General features: G+C 42.7%; 6 protein-coding genes across 6 annotated transcripts; 3 read left to right on the top strand and 3 right to left on the bottom strand.

Annotated features, from left to right (window-relative positions):
- Positions 1 to 584: 584 nt before the first annotated feature.
- Positions 585 to 1,670, top strand: PG994_013325 (het domain-containing protein; the record flags this gene model as incomplete). Its single annotated transcript, XM_066864734.1, has 2 exons — positions 585 to 1,057; positions 1,115 to 1,670. The coding sequence occupies 2 exons, from the start codon at positions 585 to 587 to the stop codon at positions 1,668 to 1,670; spliced, it is 1,029 nt and encodes a 342-aa protein (XP_066709695.1).
- Positions 1,671 to 1,690: 20 nt separating this feature from the next.
- On the top strand, positions 1,691 to 1,936 carry PG994_013324 (uncharacterized protein; the record flags this gene model as incomplete). Its single annotated transcript, XM_066864733.1, has 1 exon — positions 1,691 to 1,936. One exon carries the CDS (start codon positions 1,691 to 1,693, stop codon positions 1,934 to 1,936), a length of 246 nt encoding a protein of 81 aa, XP_066709694.1.
- Positions 1,937 to 2,205: 269 nt separating this feature from the next.
- Positions 2,206 to 2,421, bottom strand: PG994_013323 (uncharacterized protein; the record flags this gene model as incomplete). Its single annotated transcript, XM_066864732.1, has 1 exon — positions 2,206 to 2,421. One exon carries the CDS (start codon positions 2,419 to 2,421, stop codon positions 2,206 to 2,208), a length of 216 nt encoding a protein of 71 aa, XP_066709693.1.
- Positions 2,422 to 3,798: 1,377 nt separating this feature from the next.
- Positions 3,799 to 5,728, bottom strand: PG994_013322 (uncharacterized protein; the record flags this gene model as incomplete). Its single annotated transcript, XM_066864731.1, has 5 exons — positions 3,799 to 4,409; positions 4,515 to 5,000; positions 5,067 to 5,332; positions 5,439 to 5,480; positions 5,583 to 5,728. 5 exons carry the CDS (start codon positions 5,726 to 5,728, stop codon positions 3,799 to 3,801), a joined length of 1,551 nt encoding a protein of 516 aa, XP_066709692.1.
- Positions 5,729 to 17,039: 11,311 nt separating this feature from the next.
- Positions 17,040 to 18,197, top strand: PG994_013321 (uncharacterized protein; the record flags this gene model as incomplete). The annotated part of the gene is made up of 1 exon (XM_066864730.1): positions 17,040 to 18,197. The coding sequence occupies one exon, from the start codon at positions 17,040 to 17,042 to the stop codon at positions 18,195 to 18,197; it is 1,158 nt and encodes a 385-aa protein (XP_066709691.1).
- A 1,698-nt stretch (positions 18,198 to 19,895) lies between these two features.
- Positions 19,896 to 22,148, bottom strand: PG994_013320 (uncharacterized protein; the record flags this gene model as incomplete). The annotated part of the gene is made up of 5 exons (XM_066864729.1): positions 19,896 to 20,179; positions 20,356 to 20,704; positions 20,765 to 21,028; positions 21,081 to 21,760; positions 21,827 to 22,148. The coding sequence occupies 5 exons, from the start codon at positions 22,146 to 22,148 to the stop codon at positions 19,896 to 19,898; spliced, it is 1,899 nt and encodes a 632-aa protein (XP_066709690.1).
- Between the last annotated feature and the right edge of the window lie 334 nt (positions 22,149 to 22,482).

Here is a 22,482-nt window from a genome sequence, read left to right as displayed (position 1 = left end):
CCGATCTTGGCTTGGGTTTCTCGTGCCCACTTATCAATCTCCTTCCCCCTTTCGGCGCCTGCCGCGGATACCGGTACCAAGAACTGCGGTCCAGCAGGCATATACGCCTCCTCGTCATCTTGCCAGGCACCCGAGACGACGTGGTGGAGTGTGAGATGATCCAGGATGTCGCGCTGGACACCATGAAACTCTTGGATGTCAAATACAACGCCCTATCCTATCGGTGGGGAGCCGCCGCGCCATCCACAAACATCTCCATCGACCGCGCGAGCTTCCCGGTCGGCCCCCCGCTGCTGGCCATGCTGAAGGGCCTGCGGCCTGAGGACGGCAGCCGGCCGGTCTGGATCGACGCCCTCTGCATCAACCAAAAGGACGACGAGGAGAGAGCGACGCAGGTCAAGCTCATGCAAGACATCTACTCGCTGGCGACGCACACCCTCATCTGGCTGGGCTAGATCGACGACGACAGCGAGCTGGCCCTGATGTTCATCAGCCGGCAGGCGGCGCTGGAGTCCGGGCGCGCGCGGGTCTCGATCGAGGACCGATGGGTCGGCCGGACGCCCGGCTCGGACTACGTTTCGCTGATGCGCGATCGGAGCTACGCCCTCATCTGGCACGTCGTCTTCGAGTTCTGCCGCCGCGACTACTGGTCGCGCGTCTGGATGATCCAGGAGATCGCCCTGTTCAAGAACCCCACCGTCGTCTGCGGGCACATGGGCGTCGCCTGGGCCGACTTCGAGGCCTTTCTCGGCTCCGTTCTCGCGTTCGTCGCGATGCGGGATCCGGGCGCTATGCATTTCTGGCACCTGAGCCCGTTGTTGGAAGATAGCTTCCCGCTGCTCATGGATGGCATGCGTCAGGGGCTAGATGACCCGAATGGGCCCGACAGAGACGTTCGCTGGCTGCTCTCGGCGCTGCAGAAGTACCGGTCCTTCTCCGCGACGGATCCGCGCGACAAGATCTACTCGCTGCTCGGGTTGGTGAACGAGGAGACGCGACAGGGCATCACAGTTGACTACAAGGCGACCGTGGAGAAGGTCTTTACCGACGCCTTCAAGTAACTGCTCCCAGAAAGGCGCCGCGCGGAGGCGCATGACGACGTGGTCACGAGCAGCGCTCCGCAGTTATCGTTAAACTTCACTCTGAGTCTTGATGACACTTCGGGCGCGGCGGCGGCCGAGACGGACGAAGAAGAAGAAGCGTTCATGACACGCAAGCATGGACCGCTGAACTCTCTATGTTGCGCTGGCCACGGGTCGTCAGGGAGGGGCAGCTTCCCTGACTGGGTGCCTGCGGGCCGCTTTCCCTTTGCTTCGTGGCTCCCGAACTGGAACGACAACGGCCGAGGGCCGACCATCGACGACCTGAGCCACTGCCGCTTCCGCGCCGGCGGGGATCTGGAGCCCGAGTACAGCTTCCACGACCAGGACCGGGTCCTGGAGGTCAAAGGCTACTTGATTGACAGCCTGAGGTGGGTGGGATTCGCGACCGGGGCCTTCTCGTCGTCCTCAGCGGGGGACACGCGTTCCAAGGACCTAGCCATCATCGCGAGCGTGGCTGACAGCCAGGTCGACGTCCTTGCAAGCGCGTTCCAGGGACGTCCCTACCGCGAAGCGGACTTCTGGAAGACGCTGGTGTTCGACTCCTTTCCCACCAACAAGCGGGGTTGATGGCCTCCGAGTATCTCATCATGCTCCGAAAGACCATGAAAGGCCGGTGCTTCGCCATTTCTCGCCAAGGAATGTACATGATGGTTCCCGAGGACACGAAGCTTGGAGACTACGTCTGCGTTCTATTGGGGTGTGACATTCCTGTCGTGATAGGCATGCGAAATGAGGAGATGGTGCTTATCGGAGAGTGTTACGCCGATATGCTCATGGACGGCCAGTGGCTTCAATCGGTCGAAGATGACCCTGACATCTTTCCCCTTCGATGAATTGTTGGAAATCAGCGCATACTTGCGTTCTTGGGCGACTTGGCGAGCCTAACTCGTTCTCGCGGCAGAAGGGGGAATGTATAACGAGTGTATTAAGTGAGAGACGACTCCCATACCGACGCAGCTAATTACTATCTTGACTCTTCCACCTCCAGCTCTACATTCTCTGTCATCGCCGCCTTGTCTTCTACTCATCCTGCTCTGGGGTGATCTGGCCAGGGACCGTCAGCCTTCTGGAACCAGATAAACTGCATTACTGGGGATCTGGACTAAGCCTCGACCTCGGCCTCCGTATCGCGCTTCCAGTTAGGCTTGTAGTTGTTCTGCTGGACGGTGACCTCCGGGACACGAATGTATCCAGGCAGGGGGGACTTGACCTGCTCGACGCCAGCCTCCGAAGACTTCTCAAGGTATTCCCCGACAGGAAGGGTTGCAGCCGACGCAAGAGCGACGACTTGGATGACAACGGCAACAGAGAACTGCATTTTGGGAGGGATGGGGGTAATTGAACGAATGGTAGCGTTTCGCCGAAGGAGTGAGCTGTGGTAAAGATTGCGAAGGATAGCGTGGTGAGTGAGAGTGAGAGAACAACAAATATCTTCTTGGGAACACCCCTTATATAGACCATAGGGACTGAAAGGGCGCCAGTACCGTATTTACCCGGTAGACTTCTGAATACGATATAGGTGCACTGCTTTTGTCGTCGTAATATAGGTCGCGAATACGTATAGGAGGCCATGTTACTATAGCAGGGTATCGGCATTTGTTACCATAGTAAGGCTGTTATTGCGCGGCATATGCCTTTGCAAGTTACATGGCGTCGAAAGTTGATCTCTTCGGGCCGGGTTTCCTTCCCCGGCAGTCGGTCATGTATTTAATCGCACCTCCACCGTGCCACGGACTATGGCGGAGTTACATCGGAGTGGATCTTGAGCCTCCTCGATCCAAGTGAGCGAGTCAGGTCGACCAATGATACATGTACTGGGTGAGTCAAGCCAACCAATGGCATAGATGCTGATTAGGCGAGTTATAGACGAGTCAGTCCGACGAAAGACGTCGATGTCTTAAAACGTGGCAGTGCCTATATCGCGCGGCTCTATATTACCCAGGCCCACCGTCCGCGAGCTACGAGTGCCCGGTCATTAGAGTGTGCTCGGGCCACAATCCCCAGGCACTCTTGTTCCATCCCGCCAGGGGGGTGTTTCCATCAAGTGTGTGACAGTGCTGAGCCAGCAGGGGTAATGGCGCTGGGTGATCTAGACTCCCTCTCCAAAGGATAGAGGCCCAGGCGATCGTGGGAACATTCATGGCGGTAGCGACGAGCGTAGCGGAAGCAGAGGCCCACATCACCGCGATTCAAGATCGGTTTTGGCGGAGGGCGGTCAAGATGTGGACAGATATCCACACCCTCCCAACGACAAACCCCCCTTCGCAGTAGCACAGCGCGGATACGGAAGTTCAGGAAATCCCTTTCGTCGCTATTCTATTAAATAGCAGGCCTGCTAAAAGACATATCACCAACAGGGGCAGCAATGCTTCCTTTAATTACTTCACTCCACCGGGTAGGTCAGAGCTGCCTGAAGCTAAATGCGACTTATGTGAGCATAAAGCACACCCCTCTGCAAGCAGAGCCTGGATCAGCGCCTCAAGGTACAGTCGTCGAAAGGGACTGGCGCATTACTCGACAGTGTGGCGTCCGCCACGCCCAGCGCCGACTGATAGCTCGAGGTCCTACGACGGTTTCCATCTTTCTTTCACCTTATGGTGGATCCGGCTGTTCAGCCAACTCAGAGATACAAGTTGGTCTTGCTAATCGTGTCATGGAAGTGTCTTCTAGAGCCCCTTTTCCGCTTGCTTGTCGGCTATCTCGTTGCTCCAGATTCCACAGTGCGTCGAGCACTAATGGAGCTGGGCAGGGACGCCATGGAGACGGATCTGGGCTCTGGGCCCGTGTTCGTTTTCGTTGGAGGGTTGGCATCGAGCTCAGTCGGAGAAACTGGCGTGGCGGGGTCCGAGGCAGACGAAGACGAGGCGGCGTCCGAGTATTCACTTTCCCGTTCTCTGTCGTCGAGCTCGAATGTGTCTTTCGTCGATGGGCTTCTGAGCCACCGACCGAGGAAGGGAACTGATCTTCCAAGCTTGACGACCCAGAGGCAGACTGCGCCGGCGAGAATGGCCACTAACCCGAGGGATAATCCGACTCCCAATCCGACGGCGAGGTTCTTCCTGTCGCCAGACGGTTGCCCAAGTCTCGAAGCCTGTATGCCAGGAGCAGCGCGAAGTGTGTCAAGCTTCGCCACGGGGAAGTCAGCGAAGGTGTTGGTCGAAACGTTATACATGACAGGGGGCTTGACCGCCGGTCCAGGGCTGGCCAAGGGGATGCTCGCACCACGGCTGGCAAAAGGAACGAGTTTGGACTCAGTGGAGAACTTGGGCTGCGCGATCCCGACATGGTGGTTTTCGTAATCGCATACTACGTAGGCGTTGCGTAGAAACGTCTCGCCCAACTCCACTAGCCAGTTCTATTTTGTCGGCCCGTCGGGGTTGATGTTGGTGCGGATCATCTGGGTGCATCGACCGCCATGGCGGCGGGGATCGTAGTCTGGACCTTTCTTCGGTAGACCAAGGGTGTAGTTGAGCGGCACGAAGTAGTCGGCCAGCGGAACGCGGATTACTGGCCCGGACGGGCCGTGGAACTGGAATGACAGGTAGGAGTCTGGATCCGCCTTCTCACATGGTACGGTAGGGTTTCCGTCGTTGCCATTGTAGAACCTGGAGTCTACGTCGCCGATCTCAGCAAAGGTGATGTTTGCTAGGTTGGTCGGAAGAATCATCAAATCATTGCCAGGCGCAAAACTTATAAACAATGGGGCTTCGGGGGTGAGAAGTTCATCCTCGCCTGCCGAACTGCCCACTTTCAAAGAGGTCAAGGCGAGCCCAAAGTAGGTAGGTTTACGCTTGCTATAAGCGAAGCCATTTGCTTCCAACGCAGTCAAATCTCCCACAAACTTGCTGGTGTCGACGACTCCAAAGGTGATTGTACCATTGCCATCGGCGGAACCCGCTTAGAAGTGTGTTTATTAGCCAACCAGCCCGGTGGAACAGCTCGAGATGGAATATAGTAGATCACCTTTTCGATCCAGTGCCAAACTGTAAGCATTGGTGAGAATGATGTTCTGTTCAGCCATCGAGGTGGACAATGTCGGTTGCCCGACCAAATCCGCCAGCGCCCCCAGATTAAGGGTTGGGAGAGAGCCATGCACCTCTAATCCGACAGTCATATTGGTTACTTTGACGCCTCCAAGGATCAGAGTCTCTTGAAACATGTAGCCCTCATTGCCGTGCAGCTCCTCAAATCGACTGTTGTTTACTGCGCCATTCCCGATAATCTGTTGGCTAGATGATTTGGTCGGGTCGTCTACAACAAGCGATAGAAAAGAGAAATAAGCCAGACCCCGTGACAAACCGCATTTTCAGTGGTTTTAGATGTTATTGAACTCACAACTCCCATATCTGCATGCCTGTGGATTCGATTGGCATACCCCTGAGTAAGGTACAGTGATATACTCATTTGTCACAAGGCCAAAGTCGATGGTTTGAGGCGGCTCTCCGAGCGCAGCCGACACCCATAGACTGCAGTACATACCAGTGATTGTCGGCATCATAGCGTATCGGGAGCGAAACAGTGCCTGGCGGCTCAGACCGTGGGTTTGCGGCCTGTGTGATTTCGACCGAGAGCATAATGCATGCTATTACACTGCCGAATAGTTGATTCCACCCTGCGGGCGCCATATTTGCTACGCTTGGTGAGTTGGAACTATTCGTGTCGGATAATGGTTGGGAGCGGACTGCATAACCAAGTAGATAGTGGAGGAGCAACGAAAGAATACCAGAGAATATGGGGTGCGTTGAAGGAACCATACTGATCGGCGCAGCCTGTATTAATATTAGAAACCGGTAATCGTATCATACATAGTATTAGCCCCAACCGAAGTGATAGCATGAATGGACTAATAATGGTCAATGCGACAGAGTCTGAGAGCTCCAATAGTAGAGTTCTATCATGTTTGCTTGGGGGAGCCGACTTACAGAGCTGCCTGTATATGGTAAGACGTAGCAAACATCCCATTCTAGTCCCTGCTACCTGATTATGTGGCGCACATGGTATCGACGCAAGGGATAAACCCAACCGCGACTGCTTTGTCCGAGATCTATATGCTTATTACTTTGATGGGCCGAGCGTCGGGTAAGAGAACCGGCTCAAGAACAAGGGAACCTCGGGGAGTTCAAGCTGCACAGCGGTATGCATGCTGTAACTTGATAGGAACACTCGACATATACTCGGGAGTTACTCGACCCTTGAGCATTAACTGGCCCAGTCTCTGCCCAATGGCCATAACTGGTTACGAATTAGCGGTTTGACCACGACCTCTGACCGACCTTCGGCACCTTGGTGAGTGATGTTCTTCATTCCCTCCAAGTTCACTTTTTTATCGGTTGCACATAGAAGGACTTCTCATCTACCGCCGGCTCTGATTTCCTCCCCTACGTCACGCAGCTCGTCGCCATCTCTGAGTTCCGGCTGAACATGTAGTACGTGGTACGGGCTGCGGCTGTACTGGGCGCAGAGGCGGGGCAACGTGCAGCTGTGCGTGGTGCACGACCGTGGGGGCCATTTCCCGGCGTTGGACGCCCCTGATTTCGTACTGCATGATCACTGGGCATTTTCTCGTAATGAGGGATCTTTCGGTCATGCGATGAACCACTTGTGCCGAGGATAGGGGCGGATTGGTGAGGAGGAAAGAAAAGGAGGAGGAATCCCTGGGGATTATCGATTGATAGATTTTAAGCGTAGCTTTGGACGGTGTGCCACTGCCAGCTTATTTTACCGCACCCTAGCGCCTGCCACAGTAGGCGCCGAGGCCTGTAGCGCTAGGCTAACCTAAATAATGTGCGATTGTAGAAACAGATCGCAACGAGCGACTGTGATATTGAAAAGAAATCTGTATATATAAGGCTATGTATTTCCGACGGCCAATTCTAGATAATATTGATGAATTCCCTAAGTTTTTTTTTATGCCAGCTAGTCGTGCGCCCCATGTTCAAGTAAGATGTAAGTAAAGTGACCTCGCAAAAGTCTGCGCACGCACTACTAACACTTTAAATCTCATTTCATCATCTTTTCCTTCCTTTTAACTTACTTTTACTATAATTTTATTAAATTAATATAGATTTAAACGAGCTCGGTTATATTTTAACCGCAGATCGTAAGCTAAATAGCGAATACTCTTTTAAAGCTATTACGGCTATTTTCGCGCTCTTTATCGCCGGTATACTAAAGCGCACCATTACCGACGCGTTTAGCACGCGTCGGCTAATTATTATTAATTAATAATAATAATAATAATAATAATAATAATAATAATTATTATTATTATTAATAACCTCGTAAAGCGCTTTATTAAACGAAAAATATTAAAAAAAAGCTAAGACCTAGTCGCCCTTATAAATTATCGACTCGGTAAGAGCGTTATTTATTTTAATTAATACGCTAGAAACCTTGTATTACTTAAAAAGAGCTCTACTTAAATATAAATATAATACTAAGGTTTAAACCACGCTCTTTCTCCGTTAATACCGCACGCCGTAACCTATGTAAAAAAAGGATCAGCTATTAACGCGCTGCGAAACGTATTATTACGACCCGACCTAACCATGCGGCTAAGAACCCCACCTACCGGCACGGAATTACTATACCCCGACTAGGCTACAATACTACAGTTATAGACTATACCGCTAGTTATATTAATATAAAGCTAAACCTTCTTTAATAACGAGTAATAATAATATTACTTCGCCTAGCGATAAAACGAATACGCTTATAAGCGACGGCGGCCGTTAATAAATTATATAAACGCGACGAACGCTTAAGCGAGATTACTAAGTAGCGTAGAGCGTAATTAAAAGAGATTATTAAGTAACGCTAAGCGCGTTTAAGCGAAATTATTAAGTAATAACGAATTAATAAAAAAAGGATTAAATATATAATTACGAACGTTTTTTATATATTTTATATAAATATATTTTATTTTAATAATTAATTTAAATATTAATTTAATTCATTAATAAAATAAATAATTTTAACGATTTTATTATAAATATTTTTAAATTTATATACTTTAATTAATTTTATTTTTACGAGTTATTACTTATTATATTAATAAAAGCGGACCTTTATTATATATTTCAATACTTTTTTATATTATTAATATAAACTTTAATACGTTTTATTAGGGTTTTTTTAAAACTTAAATAGTGTTCGTTATATTTTAATTATTTTTATTTTTACGAGTTATTATTTAAACTTTCGAATAATAATATTATAAGAATTATATCTACGCCTAGCCTTAGTAACATTATCTAATAAGGAAAAATCCTTATCGCTACCCTTTATACCTCTTAGCGAGACCCTGTTATAAAGGTTAATAGTAACGATAGCGACGACGAGCCTACCCGATAAGCGTTAGTTAAACGAATTAAAGAGTTCGAATAAAAAAACTCTAATTATTAATATTATTACGTACGGTTTAAAAAAAAGTATAACGAGCTCCGGATTAAGGATATTTTAAAATAAATACTTTATAATATTAATAAGTTATGCGAAGAAGTACGTCTTTTTTATATAATTATTAATATTATTTAAATCTTTATTATATTTAAAAAGGGTTTAAAGATTAATATTTTAATACTATTTAATAAAATAAGCGGGAATTTTCGAAGCTTTTTTATCTAGATTAAAACTTATTAACGATTTTATAAAAGGACGTTTTAAAACGTTATTTAATAAATCGTTTACGCTGCTTTGTTTTTTAAAAATAAAGTATTCGCTTAGTTCGAATTTTATTTAAACGAACTTATAAAAAACGACTAGTAAGTTAAGTTATATTGTATAGAGGTATAATAAATTTTTAAAAGTTACGATAGTTTTAAGCAAGTTTTTAAGTCACTTTTCTAAAACCTCGATAAAAAACGATAGGCGGAGAAGGAACTCGAAACCTTTAAATAAAAAAGATTAGCCGCTTTTTACATAGCCGAATTCTAATATTAATATAATAATATACCGCTTAAAAACATTACGACGTATAATTATTATAATAAACCTATAAATCTCGACGCTATTAAATATAATAACTTAAATAAAAAGTAGCGCGTTATTTATTATAACTATTAAAAATAATGATATTACGCTCGAGAATATCGAGTGCCGAAAAAAAACTTCCGACAAGTATTAAACGAATAACACGTTAACGCTATTAAAATAGAAAACACCTTAATAATAGCTATTAAAAATAATAGCGTTATTACTAAATACGGTAGCCTATTTTAAATAGCCTATTATAACGATAAGTACGCCTTACACCTGGCGGATAAGGAAAGTATTAAATAGTTTTTAAGAACCCCTAAGGATAGAAACTATAACCGGAGCGTCGCGATACTACGGAAGGAGTAACCCCCCTTATATAACGATAGCGACTCTACGGACGATATTATAAATTAACCAGCGTAACTACTAAACTATAAACGTTTAATTAGTATACCGATAAAAGAATTAGTAAATAAGATTATAAAGTTTAAAAACTTAAAAACCGATAAATAGTTAGCTATCCCTAGTATTTTTTACCTTGATTTAAAACATTTATATTAAATACTTATTACGGCTAGGTTTAATTAAAGAATTTACGGTAATTACGGGGTAAAAAACGATACCCGAATCTCCTTTATATATAAAAGATACTTTACACTTTTATAAATTTTATATATATACGATACCTATATAAAACACCTCGCGGAGAAACTCGAATATAAATAGTTTCCTCGAAGGATTAATAAACGACTTATTACGTAATTATACCTTAACTATATTATTAAAAAAATCCGAACGTTAATCCTTAACGAACGGCGCGTATACTTATTAATATAAAAAGATTTATAATAGTTACGATAATATTATTTAAAAGAACGAAATTAAAAAGAGTACTTCGAAAATTAATACTTTAAATACGCTTAAAAAAATCGCGAGCTTATAAATATTTAAAAAAAGCGCTTAACGCTTTTAAAATATATAAGTATATACTTAATAAAAGAACCCTTTTAATTTATTAAAAAATTTATAAAACGTTTATAAATTATCGCGAACTTAATAAACCTTCGAATTACTTAAAAAACCCGAGTCTTAAGTATTAGGGATAATATTTTATATAAAGAGGAGTATAGAAACACCCCCACCGGTATACTAAGAAGCGCCTTATAAAAAACGAAAGGAATAATAGTAACGATACGAGGATTAACCGGAAAAAAATATTAATTATTTATAAGAGCAGCGTTTAAGAAATGAACGCCGCTTATTATAAAAGGATAATAATAAGCGGACTAAAATAAGTCCTTGTGTTAAATAACGGATAATCGAGTTATTTACGAGTATATTATATTAGTAATAAATATAAAAGGAGTTTATATTAAAGCGCTACTCGATAACGAAACGTAAAGAAACTATATTTTATTACGAATCGTTAATTACTTTAAATTCGAATAATAAGAGAAAAACGCCTTATATCGATTTAAAACCGTTAATAAAGGATTTATAACCTATAACGATAAAGAAGTATAGAAGGAAGTCGCGAACTTTTTAATCGATATTAAAAAACGCTATAAACGAATTACGTATAATATTACGGACGTTATAAGATATAATATAATTTTAAAGATACCTTAATTACGGGTAAATAATTTTAAAATTAATTAAAAAATAAGTTAACTTTAATAAAATATATTAAAAAAGGTTTAATTAATAAATAACGGTTTAAAAAGCGACTTCTTAATAAACTTAAAATTTTTAAAGTATATATTATTATTAAAAAACTTAAGCCGAATATTATAATAATTATATTAAAAAAGTATTAATAATTCGAAGCTCTTTTTAATAAAAAACTAAAAATAGGCTTACCGCCTTATACACGGTGGAATTATGAAATACCTTTTAAGAATAGGAAAGAACCCCTATTTATACCTATATACAAATTTAACCAGGAGTATAAATAAGCCCTAAAAGAGTACATTACGGAAAATTTTAAGAAAAGAGTTATACAACCATTTACGTCGTTAGCAAGCTTCCTTATCTTCTTCGTTTCGAAAAAAAGTAAGGACGGGAAACCTAAGTGGTATATATGTATTAATTATTAAAAGTTTAACGAAATTATTATTAAAAACTAATACCCTTTATTTTTAATCGGCGACTTATAAAATAAATTATTAAACGTTAAAATCTTTATAATACTCGATCTCCTTAATATATATAACCTAATCCGAATTAAAAAAGGAAAGGAATAAAAAACTACGTTTCGAATTAAATATAGATATTTTAAATATTAAACTATATTATTTAATTTAATTAATATACCGGCTAGCTTTTAATTTATAATTAATTATATTTTATAGAAATACTTTAATAAGTTTATTATAATATATCTCGACGATATTTTTATTTACTCCGAAAATAATAAATAGTACCGAAAATACGTAAAGCTAGTACTCTAGAAATTATAAGACGCTAACCTATTAATTAATTTAAAAAAAAGCGAATTCTACCGACGATCCGTTATATTTATAAAATATGTAATATCCTTTAGAGAAATCCGGATAAAGCCTTTTAAAGTCTTAATAATTAGAGAATAGTTTACGCCTATAAGCGCTATAAAAATTAGATCTTTTTTAAGATTAGTTAATTATTACCGAATATTTATTCCCGGATTTAATAAGTTAATAACATTTTTAACGAACTTAACGAAAAAAGACGAGTTATTTTAATAAATAGAGAAAAAAGACTAAACCTTTTATAATATTAAAGAGCAAATTTTTAATGAATTAGTACTCCGCGTAGCGGACCCTTCGAAACCTTTTAAAATCGAAACCGATATATCGAATTATGCGATCAAAGGATAATTAAATTAACGGGACGATAACGGAAAGTCGCACCCTATCGCATTCTTTTTAAAAAAACTTAATAAATTAAAACTTAATTATTAAATCTATAATAAAAAGTTAATAGCTATTATTAAAGCTTATAAAAAATAAAAACATTATTTTAATAAAATAATAAAATTAATTAAAATTTATATTAATTATAAAAACTTTATAACGTTTATTATTATTAAAGAATTAAATAAATAATAAGTACGATAGTCTAAATTCTTTTTAAAATTTAACCTTACTATTATTTATTGGAAGGGTAACGAGAACGGTCGCGCCGACGTATTAAGCCGGCGGCCAGATTATTAAAAAGAAGTTCTACCCGAGATACGAACTATTCTAATATACGACCGGGACGGCAACCTCGTATTATTACGATAATTAAACGTTATAAGCTACGTTTAATATAATAACGATTAGGTTATTAAGTTTTAATAATTTAGTTAAATTTTAAACCTTATTAACTATATTAAAAACTACTTCGAAAACTACGACGGCCTTATTTTTTATTAAAATAAGATTTATATCTTTAAGCGGTATTATAAAAATTTTATTAAAAAGCTTTACGAGTACTTTATATATAGATATTAAGGGATATTTAAAACTTAAAAGCGAATTATTAAATAATTTAATTACGAAAACTTTAAACTAATTATAATTAAAGTTATTAATAAATATAATTTATATAATAAAACTAAGTCCGTAAAATATTAACCGTATAAAGAACTATAACTAATTTTACTACTAAATAAGGCGTAAAAAGCGATCGCGCTCGACTTTATAATTAAACTACCCCTATCGGAAAAACTTTTAATTAAGGTTAATTACGATAATAATTTAATAATTACGAATAAATTTACGAAATATACCTACTTTTTACTATATAAAAAGTTTAGTAATATTAGCGATTTAGCTTATACTTTCCTCTGTATTATTATTAATTAATACGGATTATTAAAAACGATTATTTCCGATTAAAATAAGCTGTTTATAACGAAATTTTAAAAGTTACTTATAGTATAACTTGGTATTAAATATAAATTATCTATAGCTTATCACCTTTAAACGGATAAATAAACGAAAAAAATAAATTAAATATTAAAATAATACCTACGTTATTATATTAATTATAAATAAAATAACTAGGTATAATTATTACTTATAACTTAATTCGCTTATAATAATATAAATAACGAAACTATACGCATATTACTATTTTAAATAAATTACGAGTATAACTTAGAAATTACTAAAAAACCCCTAAAAAAAGAGCTAGTACTAATCGCGACTATATAAATCGAAAAACTAAAAGAACTTTAAATTATAATATAATAAGACCTTACCTTTTTTAATAACGAATAAAGAGATATATCGATTAAATAAAATTAAAAGGATTAATTTTTAAAAAAGAAAAAAAGTTTACTTTTTATAACGAAATATTAAAATAAAACGATTAAGTAATAAATTAAACTTTAAAAAGATCGAACTATTTAAAATTATAAAAATCGTTTTAAAAACTAATTACTAATTATTACTACTTAAAATAATATAAATATACCTTATATTTTATATTTTATTATTCGAGCCAGCGGTTAAAAAAACCTTAATTAATATATAACTAAAAGTCGAAATAGATTAATACGAGTACGAAATTAACAGAATTATCGAAAAAAAAAAAACGAGGCTTTTAATACTTCGTTTAGTAGAAAAGGTGCCTATTAAAAAATAGTATTTAAAAGCTTAAAAAATACTTAACGAATATTATTAAAAAGCTATAAACGTTTAAATAATAACCTTAGGGATCGGCTTAAAAGAGAAGTCGGTCGCGTTTTAATTAATAATATTAAAGCCTTTTTAAACTTAGACGGCCATAACGGCCTTAAACTCCCGACGCTCTTATTCTTTTAATTCGTTTAAGGAATGTAAGCCACGCTACACTAATTTAACCCCTTAAATATGAGCTATCTCCTTCTGTTTATAGAGACGAATAAGGCGAGTAACGGCCTCGTTAATTTAGCGCTAAAGCTTTAGGAAATAAACCTCCACGGCGGACTCTTTCTAAGACAGGCGGTCGTGCTCGTCCTATACACGCCGTAAAGAAGATAATAAAACTTTAATATTATTATACGTATAACTAGTACGAATATATTTTTTATATTTATTAACGTCTTTTATTATTATATAAAACTATTTTTTTTACGAAATAACGATTATAAAGTATAACTTTAAAACTAAATTTAAAAAAAGCTTTAATAAAATCCGTATAACGAACGGTAAAAAAACTAATTAAGCTTAATTCGAGATTTCTCAACGCAACTATTTATAATAAATATATATTATAATAAAAGCAATAAAGAAGAAAGAATTTATTATAAAACCACGATAATAAGCGGCTAGGATATTTATACGGTTTTACGCTTTAAAAATAAAGTAATTAAAAAAAAAGGATAGTATTACGACCCGACCTAATTATATAGCTAAAAACCTTACTTACCGGCACGAAACTATCATACCTCGACTAAGCTATAATACTACAGCTACAGACCGCACCGCTAGCTATACTAATATAAAGCTAGACCTTCTTTAATAACGAATAACGATAATATTACCTTGCCCGGCGATAAAATAAATACGCTTACAAGCGACGGCGGCCGCTAATAAGTTACGTAAACGTAACGAACGCTTAAGCGGAATTATTAAATAGCGTAGAGCGTAATTAAGGGAGATTACTAAGTAACGCCGAGCGCGTTTAAATAAAATTATTAAATAATAACGAATTAATAAAAAAAAGGATTAAATATATAATTATAAACGTTTTTTATATATTTTATATAAATACTTTTTATTTTAATAATTAATTTAAATACTAATTTAATTTATTAATAAAGTAAAAAATCTTAATAATTTTATTATAAATACCTTTAAATCTATACACCTTAGTTATCTTCGTTTTTATAAACTATTACCTATTATATCGATAAAAGCGGACCTTTATCGCACGTTTAAATACTCTCTCGTATTACTAATATAAACCCTAGTACGTTTTACTAGGTTTCTTTTAGAACCCGGATAGCGTTCGTTACACGCATCCTCTTAACAAATAATAACGTTAAAGAAAAACTCTCTTTCTATCGTTATTAATCCTCGCCGGCGCGTTTAAAATAATTAATACTCTACCTTTTTTTTTAATAAATACACGATCTAAAATATACCGTATATACTAGGCCATTAAATCTTTCGATACTATTTAAAACGTTTTTAAAAGGATTTAATTAACCCTAAACCTTATTCCAGGCCTCGGATTAGCTTTATAGTATAGGCAATAATATAGCAGAGGGATAAAGAAGCTAGGACCTCCCCCTTTATCTTTTACCGGGAAGATCTCGACTCTCTAAGCGGCGGCTTCACTTCTACCCGGTATATTAAAGTTTTAAAGGCTGCCCTTCTTTTTTTTTTTACGAGCTTAAAGACTCTTTTATATAAAATAACGCGCGTATATATCGATTTAACCTCGTAAAAGAGTTTCTCGAATTAAAAAGTATTTAAACGATTTAATAACCTATTTATTTACTCGATTTAAACCTTATTAAATAAATATAAAAAGCTTTTAAGCTTAAAATATATAAAATAAAGCCTTAATTTTAATACCTTAAAAAGAATATAGTATACGAAACGTATATAAAAGAGATAATTAAGAGGGCGTAGGCTACACTAGATCCGGAAATAATACTCCGGTTATTATGTTTTATCCCTCGTCGCATAGCTACTATACGGCGCGCAAAAGGCTAATATAGTTACTATTAAAATATATATAATTACGATTGAAATAAACCTAAATATAACCGATTTGCAACTAATTTAACTACGCTATTACTATTTAAAAATAGTGGTAAAAGTGCTGGAAATCGGCTACAGGTGGTGCGTGCGCAGACTTTAGCGAGGTGATTTTACCTAGATTTCAAGGATTAGCACCGACAATTTTCGCTGTAATTCTAGCTCATTTTGCCCAACGCGGGCGAATGCAAGACCTGACGACTCTATTACGAACGTGCACTCTGAGATAATCACGAAACTCACGAGTAGACGCGCGGTCTATATGGGAATCATTTGTTAATAAGGCATTGAGTTTGCAGACTTGCGGACGTATACAAGTCCTGTTTCCACGAAGAGCCGAAGTGAAGGTGATCTTTGACCGATGAGACCCCAAAAGAATTGGGGTAATCTACTTAAGTACGACTAGTCTTGATGGACTTTACCCCTGACTGTGTGCTCTTTTGATCCCTTACCAAACCTAATGGATCCTTTTGTGTTTTACGAAAGCTTATTAAGACGTCCATTGCAAGTTAGAAAACCACAATTAAAACTCTTAAAGCCATCAGGCTAGAGTGTTCGCAGATATTTACCTGTCTGCCTTTAACGTGGCCACTGGTCACTGGTCAGCATCACTCAGCCCTAGCAGTTCCAATGCGACTGTACTTATACGGCGTATTCCAACCTACGGTTACTGGCCGAACCCTCGGATATGCCCCACATGTGGACCGGGATTATCGGGATGGATACGATATCAGCAAAGAGAACCAACGTCATCTCATGTCCACGCAACAAGCATGTATGCGTTCGATCCTGGAAACCGCCATCACCTCATTTTGGTAACCATCTAGCTCCCTTCTCTTGAGTTACTGACCCAATAGACAAAGTCGCTGTTCAGTTGCAAAATCAAGGTCAATGTCGCGTGTAGGCTTCGAGAAGGTCCGCACAGGCTGCAAAACATGCAAGTCAGTAACACCCCCATGACCGAGGTGACTGTTATGCTGAGACTCGAGCCCCGTCCTCCAGAGCACGGAAAATAAAATGTGACGAAGCTAGGCCTACTTGCTCGAGATGCCGTAAGAGTGGCCGAGACTGCGACGGTTATGTGGCACCGCCGACGGGGTCGATTTCGTGGTCCCGCCTGCTGTCCTCGGGCAATAACGCGGCCGAAGCGCGCAGTCTGGATCTCTTCCGACGCATTGCGGCGCCCGTATTCTCCAGGCCTGCGACTAGCCTGTCTTGGACAACGACGCTATTACAGCTATCTATGCAAGAGGGCCCAGCCCGCTATGCCGCCCTGGCCATCAGTCTATTGTACGAATCATCCAGCGACGAGCTTTCTGGCTCTTCTACCCCGGACCGACAGCGTGCTGCTGTTGTGTACTACAACAAAGCTTTGAGACATGCCGCCACAGAGCACATCGATACGGATATGCTCTTGTACTTGTCCATTTTATTCACTTGCGTTGAATTCCTACGCCACAATGCCCGTGCAGCCATCGGGCACTGCCGTCATGCTATGCAGATCCTGAAGGTTTCCAACAATAGCATCCCCACGGAGCTGTCGTCCATTTTTCGTCATTTGTCGGTGTACCCCTTCTTCTTCGGGCCCAATCCAGCCGACTTTCCTGACTTGCCGCTCGACAATCTACCTTATCACGGATTCAAAACCATACACGATGCGCTCGAGGCCATGGACAGTCTGCTTGCACGCACGGCTAGACTGATCCGCGAGCTCGAACCACGGCGTCAATGCCCCCTCGGGGAGTACATGCCGCCACCCGCCCTGCTAGTCAAATGGCAGAGTCTATGTCGAGATCTAGATACGTGGTACTCGGGACTGTCGGCATTCCGAAAGCAACGGTCATCGGAAGTTGCTGCTGCTGGCCACGTGGAGTTGACTTTACACCGCCTCCTGGAGATGCGATGGCTGGTGTGCGACATATGGGTCGACACCAGACTGTCCCCCGACGAAATGGTCTACGATTCTTGCCGAAGCCAGTTTGAGCGGATACTCGCACTGGCAAGAGAGGAAGCTGATTTCAGAGAGTCTCTTGGGGCCTCGATTACCAATGCATTTAAGTTTGAGGTGGCACTGGCCCCTTTGCTTCATTTTGCCGTTATGAAATGTCGTTTTCTTCGGCTACGGCTGGAGATGCTGGGATTGTTCAAGAAGGTATCGTGCCAAAGGGAAGGGCTATGGGAACTGAAGCAAATGGAAGCCATCAGCAGAGGAATCATCGGGCGCGAGCATGGCATTGAAACAGCTTTCCAGTCAATCGACTCTCTATTGGAAGATTTGACAGATGAGCCAGCCATTCCCAGTAAGGAGCAGCGGGTGGCGGACTGGTACATGAGAGATGTATACCCAGCGATCGGGATCGAAGACGCTAAGACAAGCGATCTACTTGTTCTTCCAAATTGAAAGCCAGGGCCCTTTGGTCTGCATGAAGGAATGGAAATTGCTACCGGTGCAGTAGATATAAGCTTAGTCTAGGTGTTGGACATGGATACGTAACAGCGAACACCTCAGTTATCTTACGCAAGAGGAAGATCAATTTTAATGACTACTCATTCCCTCATTAGAGTCAAACCACGATGATCGAATTGGATAGAAATGAGCCGGCTGGAGGCTGTGTGTATTAGGTCTGCAAGCTCGGGGCGTTGAGACCCCTTTTGCATGGCTCATGCGGGAAAGACTGGGGCAATTGCGAGCAGTGCATACAGCCAACCAGACGTAGGCAAAGAAAAAGGAGAGGACTCACATGATCCTGCATTTACCCATACACCTGCCTCTATCTAGAAGACACTGATCTACCCTCAGCCATCAGATCCGAGTCCATAGGCAGCCACCATATTGTGCACTAGCAGGCAGACTCGGTTCAATAGCGTAAGTCCAGGTCGGCGGCGCCTTGCATCGGCCGGATGGCACCCATGACGCCGTAGTAGCCCAGCGTGGGCTAGAGTCGCTTCAGGTGCGTTGCCACGACTGACAGGTCAAGGGACGAACTTCTCCTTCTCATCAACCAGGGTGGATAGCCGATTAGTAGGGCATGTCCCTCAATCATACTTACGACCTCGCTTCACGCTTTCGCCAGACCTTCCTTGCCTAAGTAGACTGGTCAGAGTGCATGAAGCAGGACTGTACCTCATCATTGCTTCGTGCCCGAATCAAGAACAGCTCGGGGTTTTTCCCCTTCCAAAGCTCAGCACAGTGAGTACTTCCACTTTGCCGGCGACTGCTCGGCTTAGCGAAAAGATTGGCATTGAACCTACCATGTTTCGAACAGCTGGCAATGCACTGATTTCAAGCCACAGTTAATTTTAGGTGCGTACTTGAAGGTTTGCGGTGCTTCGACCTTGCTGGTGTGTTCATGTGCTCATCGGCTAAGATCAACACCGGTCGATGCGTTACGCCAACACCGACAACGAGAGTCGCGATGCTTTTTTGGTGTTAAAGGGTGACCCTCCAGCCAATGCGGTACCCCAATACCTGTAGATGCGTTGCATACATCACCGGCAGCGAAGGTTGTGATATTTCTTAGTGCTGAAGGGGTCGTCGGCGCCGGCAAACCTGAAGCATTAGTAATCCCCAAGTACACACCTAGAATGGGCGTGGCGTGAGGTTCGTGCTCTGCAGCTGCTGACAGGACTTGCTAGGTTTGAGGATTTTTTACACGGTAGGTGTATAATGTCTTAATAGATATGGCACCCCCATTGCTTAAACTTCGACCTCCCGAAGGATACGTAGATATGGTTATAGATAATTATACTTTGGCTACTCTTTCACGTAGCGAACCTTCAGCAGGATCAGATATATTTATCACTGGTCTCTAATGAGTCTACGAACGGGAAACGATATTCTGAGCTAAACAACTATTATAAAAAAAGATTTGGGTCACCATGGATTCGTATGCAGGCCGAGTTCCAATGAGTGCATTCAGGGTCATCTAGAATAACATTGGCGTCAAGAGTGTTGAGCATAATCATTGTTCAAGTGTCTGGGAGCCAGGTTGGATGTTGCCTACAGTAGATATCTGAACAGGCCAAATAAGGTTACCCTTGTCGACATGACTGTTTGCATTTACCTACAGTACGATGATTACACATGCTTCCTCTGGGCTCAGACCAGCCATATATCAGAAACATGCGATTGCTTCAACCTGGCAAAATCATCCGAACTTAATCCTTCAAAATTGCAAACTCCTATCCTCCGATACTTCACGCTGTCTTCATTGCCCTCTCCCTTGTTCGGTGCTGATTGCACGACGACAAGGCCCGTGCCGTGGACCCAAGCAGACTTGCTCTGTCCACTGTCTTCGTCACTTGACCACGCAGAGTCCCCCAGACCTTGCTCGTAGTCTCGGCTGGCTGTGAGGACGACCAAGTAGCAGTCGCCATCAGAGTCTAGGGAGAATTCCGACGTAGTATCCGGAGATACTCTGAATACGCCCGTGTTTGAGCCCCCTCAAGACCGATTTGATCCACGAGACGCAACGTGTAGGCGTGGGTATCGTGTTGTCGCGGACCCATCTCGCGAGTGGTGGTATTCTCCCCCTCGACAACTACCCTTACGAACACACTCCTCAAGGCCAAGCACTTCGTCCGTAGCTTCTTCGGCTGGTCATCCGCGTCGGTCCCCCGCGGGAGATTGGCGAGCGCAAAGCTGACGACCACGTCGCCTTCGTGGCTCGTCGCGCAGTGGAACTGGCCCAGTTCCGACGACCGGAGCTGGGTCTCGATGGAGCCGACCATGGAAGCCCAGGACCAGCTGGGCCAGAGCTCCGACAGCGCAGGTGGCCTCTGCGCCCTGCCGGGGTCCTGGCCTCGCCACGCGAGCTGCTCGGACAGCTGCGAAGACCAGAGACCGACGCCGTAGTCCTCCTCTCCGTTGTCGAGGCGGAACTGCTCCCGGACGAGCTTCTCGACGCCCTAGATGGCGAGTAGCCGGTCCGCTTTTCCCGTGAGGTTGCATGACGTGTAGTTAAGCACGGCCTCTCTCCAAAAGCTCTCGAACGAGACATCGGCCGAACCGACGAACTTCAGGGGCGTAGAGCTGGCTCCTGGACGTTGGTTCTGGATTAGTTGCAGCCGCTCCCTCCAATATCTCTCGGTGGACGACGCGGCATCGAGCTGCCATGGCAGGCCTTCTGGCAGAGCCTCACAAGCAGTGATGGATGCGCAATCCCAGAACACCTGGCCCGCCGCGAAGTGGAGGATTCGAGGCGACAGCATTCGCTCTAATGACATGATTAGCTAGGGGCAGACTCCTATACATGAAAGTGATGGTGGCTTCATCTTGGAATACCCAGCCGCGGCAGTATAAAGGCTCCATCAGCAGCTGATCAGACCAATACTCGGAAGAAAATATCCTCCACCTCCCCTTCCCGAAGAGAGACTTTTCGGATGTCTCGATGATGTCGCGGCCGAAGTTGTGGACTTCTTTTCTGTCTCGGAATAGCCCGCCCTGGCAATCACTACTGGCCGCTGCGGCAAGATTGCAGTATGAGTTACGATAGACCAGGTGCATAAGCTGCCTCTCCGTGTTGAACTCCTCTCCATCCTGGAGTATGCACAGAGAGTCGATCCATATGTATTGTGCCTTTAGAAGCCTCGCGATTTCTATCGCGTCTTTGAAATTTTGAGGGAGTTGTTCTCTTTTGATGCCCTTTTCGGGGTCCATGAATGTGGCGAGGCTGTCCGGGGTTAGTTGAATCATCCAAGGGCCCTTTGGGCCGTCCCAGCAGTGGCTGAGAGTGACAAATCTTGGCTTCGGTAGAGGCAGAAGCCTAGTCTCTCTGACAACGACACAGCCTTCGGGGAGGGCGCCAAGGTCGACCAAACGCTTGGGGACCCAAGATGGATTATTCGGAACTGCACACCTTCCGCGGTGCGTTGTATGGCAATGCTCCAGCCACGCCTCCAACTGGAGCCCAACAGTTTCTGCGCTCAATTTTTCACCGAGCACGGGATTTACGTTAACAGACTCTATGCACCAAATCAGTTTTCTGCAAAAGGGGTTGCCAAGGGATTGCAATAACAGGGGAGCTTTACCTGCACCAACCAAGTGGAAGACCTTTGTTGGTGCGTTCCGAATTTGGGGAAACTGACTGACATTGGGCCTGAAGTGCATAGTGCAAGACGCTTCGCTATCTCTAAACTTGGGCGACCGGTGAATTGTCCATCGGTAAAAGCCGTTCTTCGAGGCTATTTGAAACTCGGATCCCAGCCAGTTCTTAGCCTCTGCTACGAGCCACCCGCAAAGAATGCAGTCTTTGGCTTCCAACAGGAGACGAGCAGGGGAGGAGGGGAGCTGGTGGTGACCCCATGAACGACCACTGTCGAAGATTGAATTCTTGCAAGTAGGACAGATCATGATGGATTGAGATGCAGATACTGAAGAGTGACCAGGGAAGCCATTACAGTAGCATGAGCGATATAGTTAGCTTTAATGCACAGCCGGCCACAGGGACTAGTTTGGGCGCTGCGGCTGACGTGATGTGGGTGGGGGCTAAGTGATACCGCCCTCACAACCCTTGTCACCCCCTCAAGACCCCAGTAGAGGCAAAGGAACTAAGTGGCAACTCCTCTGGCGTAAGAGGGTTGTCTGTGGTTTGTAGATGTCAAATCCATGTACTAAAATCCACACCGAACAGTACACGCATGAATTCCCTACCATCCCACACGAGCTAGTCCGATATCATAATGTC

Source organism: Apiospora phragmitis, assembly GCF_038363925.1.
Source record: "Apiospora phragmitis strain CBS 135458 chromosome Unknown utg000011l:1.0-3236445.0:1.0-3240683.0, whole genome shotgun sequence".
NCBI lineage: Eukaryota > Fungi > Ascomycota > Sordariomycetes > Amphisphaeriales > Apiosporaceae > Apiospora > Apiospora phragmitis.
This window is presented reverse-complemented; position numbering and strand designations above follow the sequence as displayed.